General features: G+C 46.4%; 1 protein-coding gene across 5 annotated transcripts in view; it reads right to left on the bottom strand.

Moving 5' to 3' along the window:
- The window catches only part of DMAP1 (DNA methyltransferase 1 associated protein 1), a 35,721-nt gene that overhangs the window by 3,171 nt on the left and 15,297 nt on the right, over nt 1-17,253 (bottom strand). For 4 of the 5 annotated variants that reach the window (XM_055725325.1, XM_055725324.1, XM_055725323.1 and 1 more), the window contains 2 exons: nt 5,727-5,799; nt 68-3,880 (listed from right to left, as the gene is read on the bottom strand). In XM_055725325.1, the coding sequence (XP_055581300.1) occupies nt 3,534-3,880; nt 5,727-5,799 (420 nt within the window). In that variant the 3' untranslated portion in view covers nt 68-3,533. Of the gene's footprint in view, nt 1-67; nt 3,881-5,726; nt 5,800-17,253 lie in introns of those variants that run through there. The other variant, XM_027802669.2, reaches the window with a different exon arrangement.

Here is a 17,253-nt window from a genome sequence, read left to right as displayed (position 1 = left end):
TGGAAACAAAGGAGCTGAGCTTTGTGGCTTTCCTGGGAGGGCTGCGGAATTAATGGGGAAGAGCACATGTGTTTGATAATCTTTATATGGCAAAAGACCCATCTTTCAAATATGTCACAAATTCATATTAATCACCTTCCTATTGCCTTCTGTGGCGCTGCTATTCCAGTTGCCTTGGGCAAAATTGGGAACTGTCTGGTTAAAAAAAATGTTTTACATTATAATTTACAAGAGCTTACAAGTCTAGTTTCTTTTAATGGAAAGAACGATTAAAAAAAAAGGAGAGGAATATATATATATATATACACACCCTGGTATATATACACTATATATATTTATATATATATATGAAAGACAGATATTGTAACTCCATCTGGAAAGAGAGAATGTTTGATCTTAACAATGTAACTTCTAGCTTTCAAACAGGCTCAGAAAACAAGAAGTCAGCAGGAGTTCAGATAAAGGAAGCTTAAAAGTCAAATAATTCTGACTCTGAACCCGAGACTTCTTAGACTCAAGGTCTTTTCCTTTACCCATTAATGGGCTGACTTGTGAGCTCAGGAACAAAGTGCTGCAATGTGAGGATTTCTGAGAGTCACTCATTACAGATCACTGAGTGGAGTCTGAGTTGCGGAAATCAAAGGATCCAATCTGGAGTAACTGGCTGAACTTCTGCTTGGAACTAATTTGTTCCGAGTTCGGCTCACCTTTCACCTCCCGAAGGCCCCGAGTGAAGTCCCTACCGGGGTCAGTGGCAGACGGCACTGAGGGGATCCCAGCCTCAGCTTTAATGGTCAGCAATGGGCACCGCAGCCCCAGGAGAGGATGGACAGGCAGCCAGGGTAAGAGGGGTGCGGTGGAGGCAGCAGGGCAGAACGATGTCAGGCTTCCTGCCGCCCCACGGGATCTCGCTGCCGAGACAGGCAGACGCCTCTCCTAACCTGGGCTGAAACACCCTGCTGAGATGTTCCCCATCCTCACTGCCGGCCAAGAGGGATGGTGGCAGCCAGCTGTTGCCACAAGCAGTATCTCAAGACCCCAGCGTGCTTTTGCCTATCTATTGTAATTCCCGGAAAGGAGTCCAGGCATGCTGGGCACGGCTTGGGAGTCAGGACTCCTAGCTCTACTCCTGACTTTGCCACTCACTCCCTCCAACATCAGGAGCAAGATGCTTCTCTCCAAGGAAACAAATCTGGCTTCAGAGGAGCAGCTGGTTTGGAGGGTGAACTAATCCATGCTTAATCCAACACGTGGAGTGCCATGGACAGGCAGCGCTAGGCAGCACAAAGGGATTCTCCAACTCGGAGGAATTTGAAGCAAGGAAACTAAACGATTCCCCCAAGGGCACCCAGCAGCTCAGTGGCAAAGCACACACTTGAACTCGGGAGTTCAAGGCTGGTGTGGCAGAGTTAAACCGCTGAAGCAGCCTCAGCGAGGGGAAGGGTGAGGTTTCACCCACAAGCACCCATGGCCAGGGCTGCAGGAGGTGAGGGAGACAAAGGCCACCACAAAGCACCACTGCGCTTGCTCTAGAGCTGCTCGCTTGCACGACCAGTATTGCAGCATTGCTTCCCCCGCTGCAAGCGCCCCAGGGTGAGGGAAAAGCACTGTGCTTGCAGAGGCAGGCTGCTTTCTCAGCACCGTGCCCTGCACCCACTGCCTCCCACACTGTCCCCACCACGCCAGGGCCTGGGACACCTCAGGGTTATCGCTGTGCGGGGTGGGGACACACGCATGCACCCCACCAGCCAAAGAGCCAACAACTGCCCCAGCCACCCCGCTTCTCAGCGCTGACCCCAGCCCACTGATCTTCCAGAAGCCGGTTTTAGCCGTGACACTGAGCGAGGCGCTGGGGCTGCCCCTGCCAGCTCTGGGCCAGGCAGGGAGCATCACCAACCCATGGCCTCCACTCAGCTCAGCTCATCCTTGGAAAAGGTGGTTTGGGGCCTGTCTCTCCCGCCACCACATTGCCCAGAACTGCGGAAAAGGTTCAGGGCAAGCGAAGTGCCAAGCCCTGCTCAACTCTCCAAACACACCTGAGCCAGGCAGAACATGGTACAGCAGGTCCCTTCCCCTCCTCTCCAAGACACCCCTCCAGCTGGGATGTAATTTTTCCCCCCCTCAAAAGGTAGCATAAAATGGTCACAGTGTGAATGTGCTTGACCTTTTGTCTTGGACTAATCTAATTGTGTCGTCTTTGTGTAATCAGCCGGTAAAGGTCAGTGCTGTATTTAACATGGGGGCCCTTTAGGTACTGAATTTGCCTTGCAGTGAATTAACTTGATTATATTTCTTTCAAATATGTCAGAGACCAGGTCAGTTTAACCCTCTCTGTGCTGCCTGGGCCCACCCCTGTGTTTCCAATTCCAGGAGACGGCACTGAGGAACACACACACACGGCCTCCCTCCTACTGCAGCCATGGCCACCACCATCACCACCACCTCTCCCACCTTCCCAACAAGGAGTCTCAAGGGAGAGCAAGTGTGTTGGAATCAGCCCAAAAAGTTTGCAAAACGGGACACTCCGGACCGCAGGGAGGGGTGAGATTTCAGACAACGTAGTAGGGGGAAAAAAAATCCAGAAGTCTCCTTTGCAAACATGAACCTGTCTCAGTGGAACGCTTCCTTACGACTCCACATTGTCACAATCAAGTAGACATAACTCAAGTCCAGACTAATGTGTCAGCTCTGCTGTTGACAGACAAGGTGTTCTCAATATCCTGCAATACATTATACATTTTAGAAAGTAAAGGTCTGTGCTGCTACCAGGGGCAGTATGTCTGAGGCGTCGAGGATGCCACTGTGTGGAGACGGGCAGCTTTTATCAGGCAGTTCAGCTCAGCTGTGCCAAGGGACTGCACAGAGGGGAAAGCAACCTCAGCTGATCCCCAGGCACACCCCTGGCCCTGAGGCAGTGGTGACGGCTGGGCAGCCTGCCCTCATGGAGGCAGGGAGGAGAGGCTGGCGAGTCGCATCCTGCAGAGGTAGATGCACAGGACATTGTCACAGGGCTCGCAGTGGAAGAAGCCCTAGGTCTGGCTTTCCTTTCTCAGCACTGGAAGCAGGGTATAAAAACATCCCTTTGCTCTTCAAACACCTCTCTCCTTCCCAAGACTCCTGCTCCAGCCAGGGCTACTGCCTGACTCCAGGGACTTGGGCAGGTCATAGCTCATCATCTCAAGATTGCTTTCCCCACTCGCTTCCCTCTGCTGAGCAACCCTTATGGGGCTGTGTGTCTAGAATGAAAATGCCTCAGGCCTGCAGCTGTGCTAGCATCACTGTTACTGCCCTAGAGCAAGCTCTCGTTACCCAAAGCCTTGCTGCTTTGGTCCATGGTGGCACCCACGTCAATCCATCTGCCTGCACGCAGGATGTGGAAAGCCCTGCTGACCCCACCTGTAGCACCAAGAACACTGTCCGGCACAGGAGACAAACCCAGAGAGCAGCACTGGGAGTTGCGGGGAACAGGCTGCTGTGCTCCCTTGGATGCGCATGCCTGGAGGGACAGCAGGGCGGCATCCCCAGCGCACTTGTCAGGGCATCTGCGTCGGAGACCTGAGTGCTCCCTGTTCTGCCCCCCCAACCTTCCTTCTCACCGAGTTGGGGGTCAGTGGTGCTCCTACTACATCAATGATCTGGTCCTTGGCATCTCCCTTGCCCTCCTCAATGCCAAGCCCTGCCTGGCCATCTGGATGGGTGCCTTCTGCACTGAGAGGGCCAATACTACCAGCTTTGGCCAGGGCCTCATAGCGGTGCCGTAACATCTGCAGCTCATATTCACAGTTGGCAAAGGCTTGCTTCAGCTCATAGAGCAGCACCAGGTCACTCCGCAGCTCATTGAACATCTGCACAATCTCCTCTGTGGGCATAGGGTTGAGATCTAGGGAGAAAAAGAGGTTCTGTTAAACATCCAGACCTGCAACCCTACAACAGAAGAATCTAGAAAGGTCCTGGCTGCCCATTAACTCCCACAAAGACATGCCAGGAGCCTCACTCCCATCACACTGATCATTAGCAACCGGCATCCCTAAGGGTTGGAGACCTGAATTTCCAGGTTGTCCTTTGGCTCTGGCCAAGGAACTACAGGTGAACTTGCAAATTCCAAGACTCATCAAGTGAAGGCTGATGGAAGATGCAGATCAGACCAGATGACTGAACCTCGCTGTCCACCAGGTCTTGGGAACAAGTCCTCACACTCTGCTGCAGAGGACAGAAGAGCTCCTGCTGTTCCCTACACCTTCACCAAAAAAGGGTGGACCGGCTGAGCTCCCTTGCCTCTCCTGTTCCTCCTCCCAGCGTAGGACTGAGGCAGAGAATTGCTCTGCTGCTGTGCTACAGACATAAACTGCTTGTAGCAAGGGGGCTGGCGGATCCCCTCCCCACACCACGCATTCTGTCGCAGCCCTCACACAGGTACACAGAGCCAGGAAGACATGCATGTTCTGGAGAAGAAAAGGATGAAGCTCTGCACAGTTGTCCTGCTACACAGCAGTGGGCCCCTGTCCACAGGGCTGCCCACACGATCCCTTCCTGCTAGCACTGTGCTCACCCACACAAAGCCCAGGTGTGTTTCTCCACTCTAAGACACAGCAGGACTAGAGCACCAGGAAACCCCCAAGATAAGTGTTTTGTAAGGCAGGAGCAGGGAGTCAGGATCCCCTCTTTACCCTCATGGAAAGTGAGTTCTAAGAAGCACTCACATCCTTCCCCAAGGCTTCTCTAGCAAGCAAAGATGGTAACTCCCTTAGTTTTAAAGCAGAAAGGGGAAACCACCCTGGTCGAGCTGTTTTCACCAGCCACAGGAGGCCTTCAGAACTGCACGCAGTCTCTGAGACAACATATCAAACCATAAACCAGTTGGCCAAAAAAACTAACAAGATCTAACAGAAATCAGTGCTGGGAGCAGGCTCGGTAATCTCTTGTAAATCACCAATAAGGGGTTTTTTTTCTTCTTCTTCTTTTTTTCCTTTTCTATTTTTAAAAATCCCCCCAGCCACAGTGGGGGGAAAAGGGATCATCAGGTGTCTAATCAAGGGCACTGCATGCTGGGACCTGTAGTACCTGCAAACTGTACCCACTGCACGGAGGGCAGCAGCTAGCCATGGGCTGCACTTCTTCCCCTCTAGCTACGAGCAGGCATTGTACACATTAAGTGAACCCTTCTTTCTGCTGCTAAGACACTGGAGTTCAAGAGTGAGGGATGTGTGTTTACTTGCCTTTCAGCAGAGATGCTCCAGATTTTCACACAGCATGCAATCTATAAAGGGGGGATGAACAGCCCCAGACACATTTTAGACTTGCCACCATGAACAGTAAATTAAGAGGAAACGAAGCTTGAAAGCAAGACAGGGCAGCCCTGAACAATGCGCGTGCCGTGGTCACTAACATACTTAGAAGTACCTCTCCCGGCAAGGCTGAGATTTGCCTTCCTAATACTGTGTTGCCTCTCTTGATGGTTATAAAGGCCCAAACAAGAGAGAAACAAAGACTCTTTTAAAACATTTTTCTACTGGGAGGGAAAAAAAAAACACCAAAAAAAACTGTGCATCTTGTTCTGGCTTTTACCCTCTCTCTTTTTTTTTTTAAACACATAAAATATTTTAAAAACCATTCACATACTGTTATTCAAGAAACTGGCTGTATTACTAGGGGAAAAAATAGCCCATCTCAAGAACAAAGGCTAGCTCTGTGTGTCTCTTTCTCTCTCGCGTGCCCCCTTTACTCACCTACTCCGAGTTCCATCAGCATCTGCTCCAGGGCTTTAATCTTCTTCTGTCCCACCGAGCTTGGCAGTTTCATCTGGAACACAAAGGTAACAGAGCCACACAGCTCAGAGATAGCCCTCACTCACAGCCGTCTAGTTCAAAAGGCAAGAGAGCTTTTCTTTTTATAGTGCAGGGGGAACAAAAAAAGAAAGGGAGAGAAAGGAAAATCAAGTGGCAAGAGAGGGAGACAGGGGCTGAAAGTTTTCAGACTAGGTCCGAGGGCAGGTATTGAAAAGCCCGGTCGTGAGGGCTTTTATTTTCTCTCTCGTGTGTGTGCAAGACACGCTGTTTTACAGTTTCCATGTGTCACTGAATTAACAACAAAAGTTCTTCTTGGCTTCAAACCCTCTCCTGCGGTGCCCAGCCCATCAAAGGGCTCATTTACACAGCGGCTAATGTGCAATGCTGCCCTACTTTATTCGCTTTAGCCGGCCTGATTAGACTCATGCGCTAACAGACTCACTTCTCCTTTTACCTGCTGAGCCCCAGACCTGTGGGATTCATTTACAGAGCAAGCTTTATAACAAAGGGGAGAGACAGAGAGAGCACAGTTACTTGACTGGCGGAAGTGTGAACACACATTTACATCGGAGCTAAGGGGCTAGGTGAGAGAGGAAGCATCAGATGTAAGCTATGAAAGGGAATTGGAGCTGGCCAGGAGAGGAAGAATGCATACACTTAGCAGGGTCCTTCCTCTGCATTCATTTGGGCTCTAGCAGGAGTGCTAGCTGCTCAGACCAAGCATTTATTAGATTACGAGCAGCACAAACGCAGCTGGCACAATATGGCAGGGAGAACAGGTTTCCAAGCCCTGTGGATATATCCAAGAACGAATGAAAGCACTTTCCCCCCTCAGCAATGCTAACAGACAGACCAGGAAAGAAATTATTCCCAATACAGCAGTGTCAAAACACCTTACTGCACACAGTCATAGGCTGTCCCTCCATATCCACCCCTGGGAAGGTGAGCTCACACCTCCGCCCAGGGATCACCATCACCAGCCCAAGCTGCCCAACAGGCCACTGAACAGCCAAGAGGTGAGAGCATCCTGCAGCCGTCCTGCACACCATTTACTGGTCAATGGCCCCAACCCTGCCCGAACCAACCACGAGCCTGCCACACCGGGCTGGGAAAGGCCTGAAGGAAGAGCTATTCTTGACTCCATCTTAAAACTGGCCTCTGAGGTAAGCTCACCAGAGGGTCCCATGGTCACCTTACTTCTCACAAGCCGCAGGTTTAAATTCCCCAAAACAGACAGCCCAATGTCAGTCTCCCAAGTTAGGCCCATCTTTTCCACAGCATTACTGCCCCCCAAAAAAACGGAACTTAATTTCTTTGAAGACAGGAGGACTGCAGGCACATACCCAAACAGTGAAAGCACTGTCCCATCAGCAGCTCCGCAACCCCAATGCAGGACCGGCTGGGAAAACCTGCCTTCTTTACGACATCATTCCAGCCATGAAACCACAGAGCACCCCAAGGGAACGGGCCTTTTTATACGCTGAGAAGCACCTAGTCCTTTTGCTAGATACTACCACCACAGTTAAGACTCCAACAAAGGACCAAGAGGACTGCCAGGGGAGGATTTCTAAGAAACCAACCTGATCCAGAGGATCCAAAAGGAGCATTAAGGAAAAAGGAAAAGCCACTCTCGTACAAACAGCCAGCACAGGTAAAGGCTAGGGGACACCTCTGTCCTCTTCTATACTCTGAGCGTCTTTGGCTTAGAGCTGGGGTTTCTGCACAGTACTTCAGGAACTGAATCTTTACAGCTGACCACAAAATGATTGTTTTGGCAGCCTTTCTCTGCTAAATGTATCAGGTATTTGGATTTCAGTCAGGTCTTCGATCTAGGACCTTACTTGTGCAGAACTTTACTAAAACAGCTTTTCCCAGGAGCTCTGCTGCATAGACTGCCTGCACAGGCTGTGCTGAAAAGCACCAGGACAGGGTAGAGCCCTAAGGTAAGGCAGCCCAGAGCACTGGGACGGGAGATCGTTCTTGTTTACTTGGTGGGTGCCATGCTGCAGCTAGCAGTGGGATGCCAGGGAGGGAAAGGTCACCTAGCACAGCTTAGCAGGAGACAGAATGGTTAGCCTGGAGCATCAGAAAGACGTTCCTGAGAGCAAGAAATCTTGGTCCAGAGAACCGTTATGCTCCACAAGGAATCACAGAGAACAGTTAAGATGGGTGACGTACCCAGCTCTGCCTCAGCTAGGGGATGTATGGGCTGACCCAGTCATACTGTGCCGTCCTTAACTGGTAGGACACAAAGAGTTAACGCGGCCCAGCATCTCCTCATTGAAGAGCTCTGGACACACAATACTTGTGCGATTATCACAGCTCTGAGCGCCTGTCTTCACCCTTGCCCCTAACACCGACATCACAGCCTTTCTAGCTAAAGGCAGGATTGCCTTCCATTAAAACACCAGCTGGCAAAAGCATGCTGGACTTCAAGCCAGCTTCAGGAACAAAGGACAAGAAACAGGAAAAGTTCATACTTGCCTAGGCTAGGTGGACAGACAGGAGGTCTTGGTTTGATGGTTAGAGGAAGAGCACAAGCTTTTTTCCTGGGAGGCTTCTACTAGCTCAAGGAACTACTGGCAACACAAATGATTAACCTGGCAAAGCCTTCAACTGTGACACTGTGTATGTCCTGCTCACGTCCCACAGGAGTCTGCTCAATGAATACTGAGCCAAGGTCTTCACAGACACTCCTGAAGATTAGAGGATGGCGCAGGGAGAGGCAGGGCAAATTAATTAACTTCAAAGAAAGGGACACGAGATGCTCAGAAGGAGTGGGGCTGTGAGTTTATTTTAAAAACACATCAATTAAGCTTCCTTTTAATTCAGGCAGGAGTATCTGGCCTGCAAACAGGAAGGCTTCATTGGTTTCTCAAAGCAAGAGTATATTTTAATTTTACCATCATTAAGAAAATGTTATGATTTATGTGGCTGCTGTCGGACTAATATCTTTAGAATTTAGCTGGCTAAGCCAATTCATCTCTAAGACTGATGAAGGCTGATTGCTCTCTATGCAAAATGTATTAAAACTAAATGAGCAGTCTATTACTCAAATGCTGCTGATAATCTGTTAGCCAGGGTCCGTTAGCTGGGCTGCCTTGTTGCAGGAGAGAAGCCTTCATGCCCTGTACAGCTCTCATAAGCCCAAACTTACTTCAGCAAGCCCTTCTTTGTTTCGATCTTTTAAGTGGATGCCCAGAGAGACACCAGAGTGCTGGAAGTGGCCTATCACCTGCCCTCGTTCCCAAGGAACGAGGTAATCTGCAGGGACCACAAGTCCCAGCCAACAGCAACACAGAACAGCTCTCTGGCTGGAGATGCGTGCGCTGTGATGTGTGGTTTCTGCAGGTCACACCTCTGCGTTCATGAAAACACCACTCAGGGCAATCTCGTCGCTTACACTATGGCTCCTGGGATGTTCTTGGTGTTGTCATGGATTGAGTCCTCCACAGGGGCTGGGGAAAATTATGTTCCCTGGAGAACTCCAGTGAGCAACCACAGCTTCTGAGGTGAATGGCATTTGCCCTTTTCTTTCCTTCCTTATACTAGACTATTATTGTTATTTATTATCTTTAAAGTCCCCATATAATAATAATACCTGGGAAACAGATTGCTCCCGTCAGAAAACTGATTAGCCGGGATTTTTGAGGTTACTATATTTTGGATGCTCTTCTCCTTTGACAGCCTCTCCCTACAGCCCTCTTTGGAACACCAGCCTGTGCTTATAATTACACCAACGTCGCTTTTGATTTAAGAACTGTAATCCTTTGTCCTTGCTATAAACAACCTGCATTAAACACATGAACTGCATGTACCAAGAGAAAAATAAATAAAGGGCTACAGAAAATTGTGCGAATCAACACCATAAAGCCACAGTACCAGAGTCTACCTACACAGAGAGGAGCCTTGCCTGACCCTGGGATGCACAGTCCCTGCTGGCCTGCGCTCAGCCGGAGAGGCAGGCACTGACCCAGCCTGCTCTCCCCTGAAGGAGGAAGGCATTACTCGGGAATTGGGCCATGCATCTTAAACAGATGAACAGAGCATCCACCGCACTTTCACAGCAGGGGCGAAGGAGAGTGGGGGGTGGCCCCGAGCAGTTCAATTTCTATACAGGGTCTCACTGTGGAATGCCCTTGAGGTTTTGAATGACACAAGTTTTTTATTTAATGTTTGAGACATTCTGCCAACAAAACCTTGCTAATTCACACTAATGACTAGGAGACCTGCTGCAAATTAATTGCTAATTGGCAAAATTCATTAAATGAACAAACATGATAAGAAATAACTGAAGATATAGCCTCCCCAAACACACTTGGTTCATTTATTTTTGTGTGCCATTCAGTTTTCATGATTCATGCTAATACTTTTTAGCATAGTTGCAAATGCATTTGAGTATATCTTGGAGGAGTAACAAAGTCTAAGTAATAGCAGAGCTTGCTTAGCTTGCTCTAAGTAATAGCAGAGCTTGCAACACAGTCCCGTTATGTCTTAAAGCACCACCACCTGGCCGGGAGACCCTGTCCAGGGGATATACACTGGGACCGCGCACTGCACATAGGAATGGAAGAGGTCTGCAGAATCTACAGATTCAGCCAGGTCCCACATGTGATTGTATCTATGTGGTCATCTTAAATGTCCTGCTCTCAATTTATCGCTTCCTTCATCAACGCTCCACTTCTGGTGCTCTCAACTTCCAAACAAACAAACAAACAAACCTTTTGTTTGGTCTATCGCCAAAATACAAGGGTTTTAAAATTACTCAGTTGCTATTTGGATATTTCACATGTACCCTCCCTGCTGATACACTTCATTTTAATTCAATTTTGAGACAATCTGTTCCATAAACTCAATTTTCCCCAAACCTAGACAATATGACTGTCCTAAAACCACTAATCGTACGAACTCTATACATCTGGCCTGTGTCTTTACAGTTATAAACTGTGGGTTTATACACCAGCATTGTTGTTCAGCACTATAATACATCTCACTGACATTGAAAACAACCTTTTTCATGGATTTCAGCAGCAAGAAAACTTTTTCATTAGGCACTTTCTTCATGAATATCTTTAGAGTACTGAATTGCTTAGTGGGTTTCCAGGAAGGAGTGCTAAAGTTTCAGATGAATAATGTTTTTTGCATTTTCTGTCTGAAGGTCAACCTTTCCTCGGCTGCATGGCTCTACTCTGCAGGAACAGAGAGCCTCCACTCCTGCACAGTTTTAAGACTCAAGGAAGGAAAGACCCATATTAAGTACTTTAGTCCTAGAGCTCTGGAATTTAAAAAACCCCAACAGAGAAATTCAATTTGGGATCTGAACATGCACATTTCTGGAAATTTGAAGTGATTAACTGCTCAGAACTAAAGTGCTACAATGGAAGGCGGACAAGCAATTGCAATGGATATATGCAGAAGTTAGAAAAGTTTGAAATTGCACAGGTAATCTCTGCCTCAATGAACATACAGGCTTCCCCCCCCCCCCCCCCCTCAGCTTACAGCCCATGTCTTATGTCAGTGTCTGCTGATCTGCCAGACTAAGATTTTAACAGTCATACCACTATGCCATCTCTAATATGCTATGGAACACATGAAACCTACAGTGATCACTCTGGGATGGCACATGACCATCTACTTGCTCCATCAGTGAGGCTTACTGCTAAATAAATCAATCTTTTAAGAACAACCACATTTCTATATTAACTTATGTAAATGTTTATTTCATGGGGTTTTTTGGACTAAAGTTAGATGTATCTCACAAATTCCCAAATCAATTGTGCAAAAATATAAATTCTGTGCTTTAATCCTCCTAGTAAATTAAACCGGTTTTACTTGTTAGAGGAACATACCAAGCCTTGTCAAGGATGAGGGCAGCTAACAGATCCTGTAGAAGCACAGCACACTCAGGCATATGGCAAAGTAGCAGCCTACTGATCCTATAAACATTAATGCCTCATTATGCATCTATAGCACTGATTCAAGAAGTAAAAGCTAAGAGATACTTCCTACAGAAACCAAAGGTCCTGGAGCATCAATGTCTCAGCATGATGGTTCTTCACCAGTGCAGGTTACAAGGCCTTCAAGGTTTTTATACCTTCCCACCCTTTCACCCCCTAGGAAGGGCATACAGATTGCTTTGACCCGGCATAAGCAGCCTAAAATGAGAGTGACTTGAAATCCACACAAATGATGGCTGATGAACTGGAAAGAGTCAATTTTCTCCCAATTTGACATACAGGTTGTGACAAGAAACAAGACACCTGAGAAGGCAAGAAGAACTTACACCTTGCCAGGATTGGCCTGCCATTTAGAAGACTGTCATCTTCTAGCAAGCACAGTATTATCTGCCACTTACCCATCCTGAGATTTCCTTGCCCTTAATAAATTTTGCTTTAAATGTAGTGCATGCCTGTAAAACAAATGCAAAAGGACTACAGGAAGTGTTTGTGTAGGGGAAAATATAAAATACATGGTGCAGAAGAAAGAACTGCACAGGACTTTTTCACTGGGGAGTGTTTTCTGTTAAAAACACATTACCAGTATGACACTATACTATTTTTCTTTAGGAGATCTGCAGATTCACAGATAGCCCTACGCCTGCCTCTCACTACAGGCACGGAAACCAAGCTGAGACCTGTAGAGGTGGCTGCAGGAAACCTAACCAAATGCAGAGCACAGAGCATGCTACAGCCACAGGGGGTCCCTAAGGCAGGCCACAGGAGAGGGGACTCCAACGAGTTTCACCAGTACAACATTATGTAAACTTCCAGATCAGACACAAATCCAAGAAATGGTAGCAAAACACACATCTAGTCTTGAATTGAGGTTGCCTTTCTCTTAAATAATTCAAATGAAACTACACTAACGCAAATAAAAAAAAATGCAGTGACTAATTACACACTGATCATTATATTGGTTACGCTAACGAAACAAAAAAGTAATATATGCGGTGCTCTGCACAAGTTACGTACAATCAGATTACTTGACAAATGACACCTAAGACTGTCACTATGGGCACACAAAGGTAGTAAAAGCTTGTCAAATCGGTCCAGGACTTGCAAACAGTCCCTGAGACCTTGTAATGCAGAGACACTGGTTCCTGATGATCCAACAGAAGCAGCAACACGGGGTGTCCCTTCCAGAACTGTAAGTTAAAGTCCCCATTACTGTACCCAGAGTGCTCTCTTTATACCCAAAAGCCTACTAAGGCTTTGGTCCAGGTGCTCTCCCACACCAAAGAACTCCACAAAAAAGGTGACGGATGCATTTTCCATCAGCAGTTTAACATAACTGCCTTTCATTCTAGCTAAGAATGAGAATGGAGGTAGAGAAGTGTTGGATTCACCTTCTCGATCCATTCACGATTTTGTATCCTTTGCTGTTCTCTTTAAAAATAAATACTCCAATATTTTCATCTTATTTCATTCTCTACAGGCAGGAGTTTGATTAAGAAATGCACCAGCACTCTCTTGGCCCTAATTAAAGGGCATGTAATACAACAAATAGATGGCAATAGCACAACATGAATTCGATCCAGCCTGCTTCATTTGTTCATAACTTTTATGAATTTTTATTTATTTAAGAAATGAGACTACTACTTTCCCTTCCACACCTCTGTCAGGCTCCCCATGGAAATTACGCTCATCCACTCTCTTAGAGTGCAAAACACAACTTTGCTAATGAAAAATTGCTAGCAGAAGCAACAAGCACATCCCAGCTAACTAATCCATGGAATGTTCAGATCTGGAAACATAAACTTCCCTACCTAATAAGGGTATGCTGATCTCCATCAGATTGATGCCGGGATGCCTTCAAGTGCAATCAATACAAAACAAATAAATAATTAATTGCTCCAAGTAATTAAATTTATCAAATCCAAATAAAAATAACTGATATTTTATGGAACTGCTTCCAAAGCTAAACCTCTGAAGGGACAGTATTGATCACAGGAGGACAGACAGATGTTTCACATGTTCACAGCCGATGAGGTCTGGGTTTGCATTAATGACAGGGAAGGAACAGAGCCAACAGCCTCCAATGCAGAGTAAACAGACTGCGTGCTTGGCCATTTAATTGTAGGTCAGATCAAATATGACAAATAAACATGTCTAAACAGATACATAAAGCCCCATCTTCCTCTAGAAATTTCAATCACCTTGGAGCTGTAGTAAGCACTCAGTTCCCACGCCAAGAAAAAAAAAATGGAAGTCACACACACACGCACATCACATTCCCCCCACAACCACAGCAAATTCTTACTCATTAATTAGTGCTAAAAAAAAAAAAAAAAAAAAAAAAATGTTTAGCAGATAGTAAATATTTAAAAGCTGGTGTGTATGAATATTTGAATCAGCAGGTACTAAAACCGTACTTGTATTTTTCCTTTCTCTACTTCTCTAATTGGTCCAACTGGCAAATTGTCTACAAGATCGCAGTTAGCAGATGAAGCCAGGCTGCTGGCTGGAAGCCTTTTCTGAGGGGAAGTGGCTGGATGGGAATGATGTAAGCTGGAGCATCCCTCAGTCCCTTCTGCGGACTAAGATCTCTACAAACTCCTTGTCATCCCAGAGTTTTGTTTTGTTTCCAGATAAGACATCACTCAATTGATTCTCTTCCAGTTCTTTTGTTTTCAAAGCCATGACAACAGAGCAACGATACACAACTTATACCTCAACAGGCAGGAGTGGGGACAAACATCTACCCTTTTCCATCCGTCACCTTCCTTCTTAAAAGCCCTACTGCAGCAATTCAACAGCATTAAAGAAATCGTAACTTAAAATTTGCAGATAAGGCTGAGAGAGAAGGTGTGCAACTTAAAACACACTGAAAAGATGTCAACTGCTCTGAACACAATAAAGTCAAATACAAAGGTTAAACTTAAAGCTGAACACAACATGATACAGAAACACTGTAGTGAATTCAAAACTGTTCTGGGATAGAGCTAATTTTCTTAGTAGCTGGTGCAGTGCTGTGGTTTGGATTTGGCGTGAGAACAATGCCGATAACACACTGATACTTTTAGCTGTTGTTCGGTAATGTTTATACTAAGTCGAGGACTCTTCATTTTCTCAGACCTTGCCAGCAAGAAGGCTGCAGGGGCACAAGAAATTGGGAGGGGACACAGCCGGGACAGCTGACCTGAATTAGCCAAAGGGGTATTCCATACCCCAGAATGTCGTGCTCAGTATATAAACTGGGGGGAGTTGGCCGGCACCTATTGATGGCTGCACAGGGACTGGCTGGGCATCACTCGGTGGGTGGTGAGCAATTGTACTGTGCATCACGTTTTTTCTCCCTCCACTTTGGATTCTATTCCCCTCCCCTTCTACCTCCTCCTCTTCATTATAATTGTTATTATTAGTAGTATTGTTTGGGGGTTTTTTTCCTATTTTTATTGTAAGTATTACATTGTTCTTATCTTAACCCACAAGTTTTACATTCTGATTCTGCTCCCCATCCCAGGGCGGGGGAAGTAAGCAAGCAGCTGCATGGTACTTCAGTTCTGGCTGGGGTTAAACCACTACACCAGCTCAGCTCTGCCCTACAGAAGCAAGACAATGCCTGGATCACAAACGTGGTTGTTGGTTTGTCTGGGTCCTGGAAAAGATTCAAGTTCAACAAATCCCATTTTCCTTTCCTTCAAGCAGATCCTCAGCAAAGCTTTCCTTCCTCATAGCTCCCTGCTTTCCCTTTAGTCTCTTCCTCTCCTTTCCCTGTACAAATTCCATACCCATCTCTCATTTCCTCTGGCTCTTTGGCTGTCTGCCCTCCCAGCTGAGCCGACTTGGTATAACAGGAAGTTTTCCAGAAGTAATGCTTAGGATTAATAATACATTTCTTGTGTTATTTTCGTAACAGTTTTACTAACACCAAAGGCAAAGGTCTAAAGCTCCTTTTTGAGAAACTGAAACACGAAAGGCTCACCCCCCTTCCAAAACATCTGCTACTGCCTCCTGTTCTCAGTGGCACCAAGGCAATACACCGCCTTGAATTAAGATGAAGCTTTTCATAATGCCCAGCTTCCTACTGCCTTAGAGAAACTTGCAGTCTGTGCTGTCAGGAGACAGAGGGGAAATCCCATGCAGAGCAAGGGCACAGGGGCTATGGCCTTCTTTGCCTGTGGGCAAAGTCCCATGGAGAACAATGGGAGACTGAAGCCACTGTGATAGAAGGCAGCTTGTTGAACTCACTGGAGATTACTCTTCAGCATCTGCTGAAGGAGAAACTTTCAGTTATGAAGAATAATGGCCGTAAGTGACCATTAATCCGGGGGGTGGGGGGGGGGTGGGGGTGGGGGTAAGTCTTAAAATTCAGCCTGCACATAAGATTTTGTAAGCTTTAACGATGGAGAATTTGAAAAGCCAGGGCTATTGTCATAAAAACTACTGGGAACAAATTAAGTTGAATACAGATTGCTAACTTTTTCTTCAAGGACTCATTCCTATAAATTAATTTTAACTCAGTCTAATTGAAAATCCTCAGAAAAAAAGATCACCTCTCTAATCAAAGAGTAAGTGCTATTATCCTGGGGATGTTATGGTACATTTTTCACATGTGACAGAGGTTGAGTCCCTGATCTCAGTGCAAAATCCAACTTCACCTGCCTATGAAGGCATAAAGCACAGTAGCAAAGTACAAAATAAAGGAGGACAATAGAAGCCTTTAGGTAAGGAACCCTTTAGGTCCTCAGGCAAAAGAATTTACTGCAGGACGTCACAAACCTTTAGAAATCATTTTCCAATGTGCCCAGGGCAAAACATCTTATGCTGGATGTTGCCAGAGTACAGGTTTCCAGCACAGCATCCCAGTTCCACACTTAGTCCTAGTTGGCTCCCGCCCTTATCAATTCCATACCACTGGCACGTAGAGGGTTTGCCATATAAATCCCACAAGAAAAATAATTCAGATTAGTATGGACTGTCAACTCTATACCACTTAGCACTTCAGCATCTCTTACCAGTTCAAAAGGCCCATACTGACCTAGCGTAATTAATTCTCCCTATTATCACCCATATGGGAAGCAAGTGAGTCTATTAGCTCCCGTTTTAAAAACAGGGACAATTTGGAACAAGGAAGCCCGGTGACTGGCTAAAAGCCACAAATTAATTCATTCTGCTGAGTTGGAAGCAGGTTTCACATTTCCAAGCAACAAAGTGTTGTTCTTTCACCTAGATCGGTGATTTGCAATCTGTTTCAATTCGCATACCACTGGTACTTCTAGTAACAGTATTTATCTGCTTAAAAATTTCAATAAAAACAGGAAGTTGCTCTAGGTCATCCCAGGGGCTTGGATACTGCAGGCTGAAAGTTGCTGAATCAGACTGCCATGCCTCAGCTTATCACTGCATTTTGTGATGTTAAAGAGAATAGGAAGAAGTATGTAGCACCCATTTTCACAAAGGCCAGGAGCTGAATTGCCTTTTTGGCACATGAAAAGGCTGCTGGCTTTGCCACATGGTTCCATCAC

The sequence above is a fragment of the Falco cherrug genome, chromosome 12, assembly GCF_023634085.1.
Source record: "Falco cherrug isolate bFalChe1 chromosome 12, bFalChe1.pri, whole genome shotgun sequence".
NCBI lineage: Eukaryota > Metazoa > Chordata > Aves > Falconiformes > Falconidae > Falco > Falco cherrug.
The sequence above is the reverse complement of the archived record's forward strand: the minus strand, read 5'-3'. Positions and strand labels throughout refer to the sequence as shown.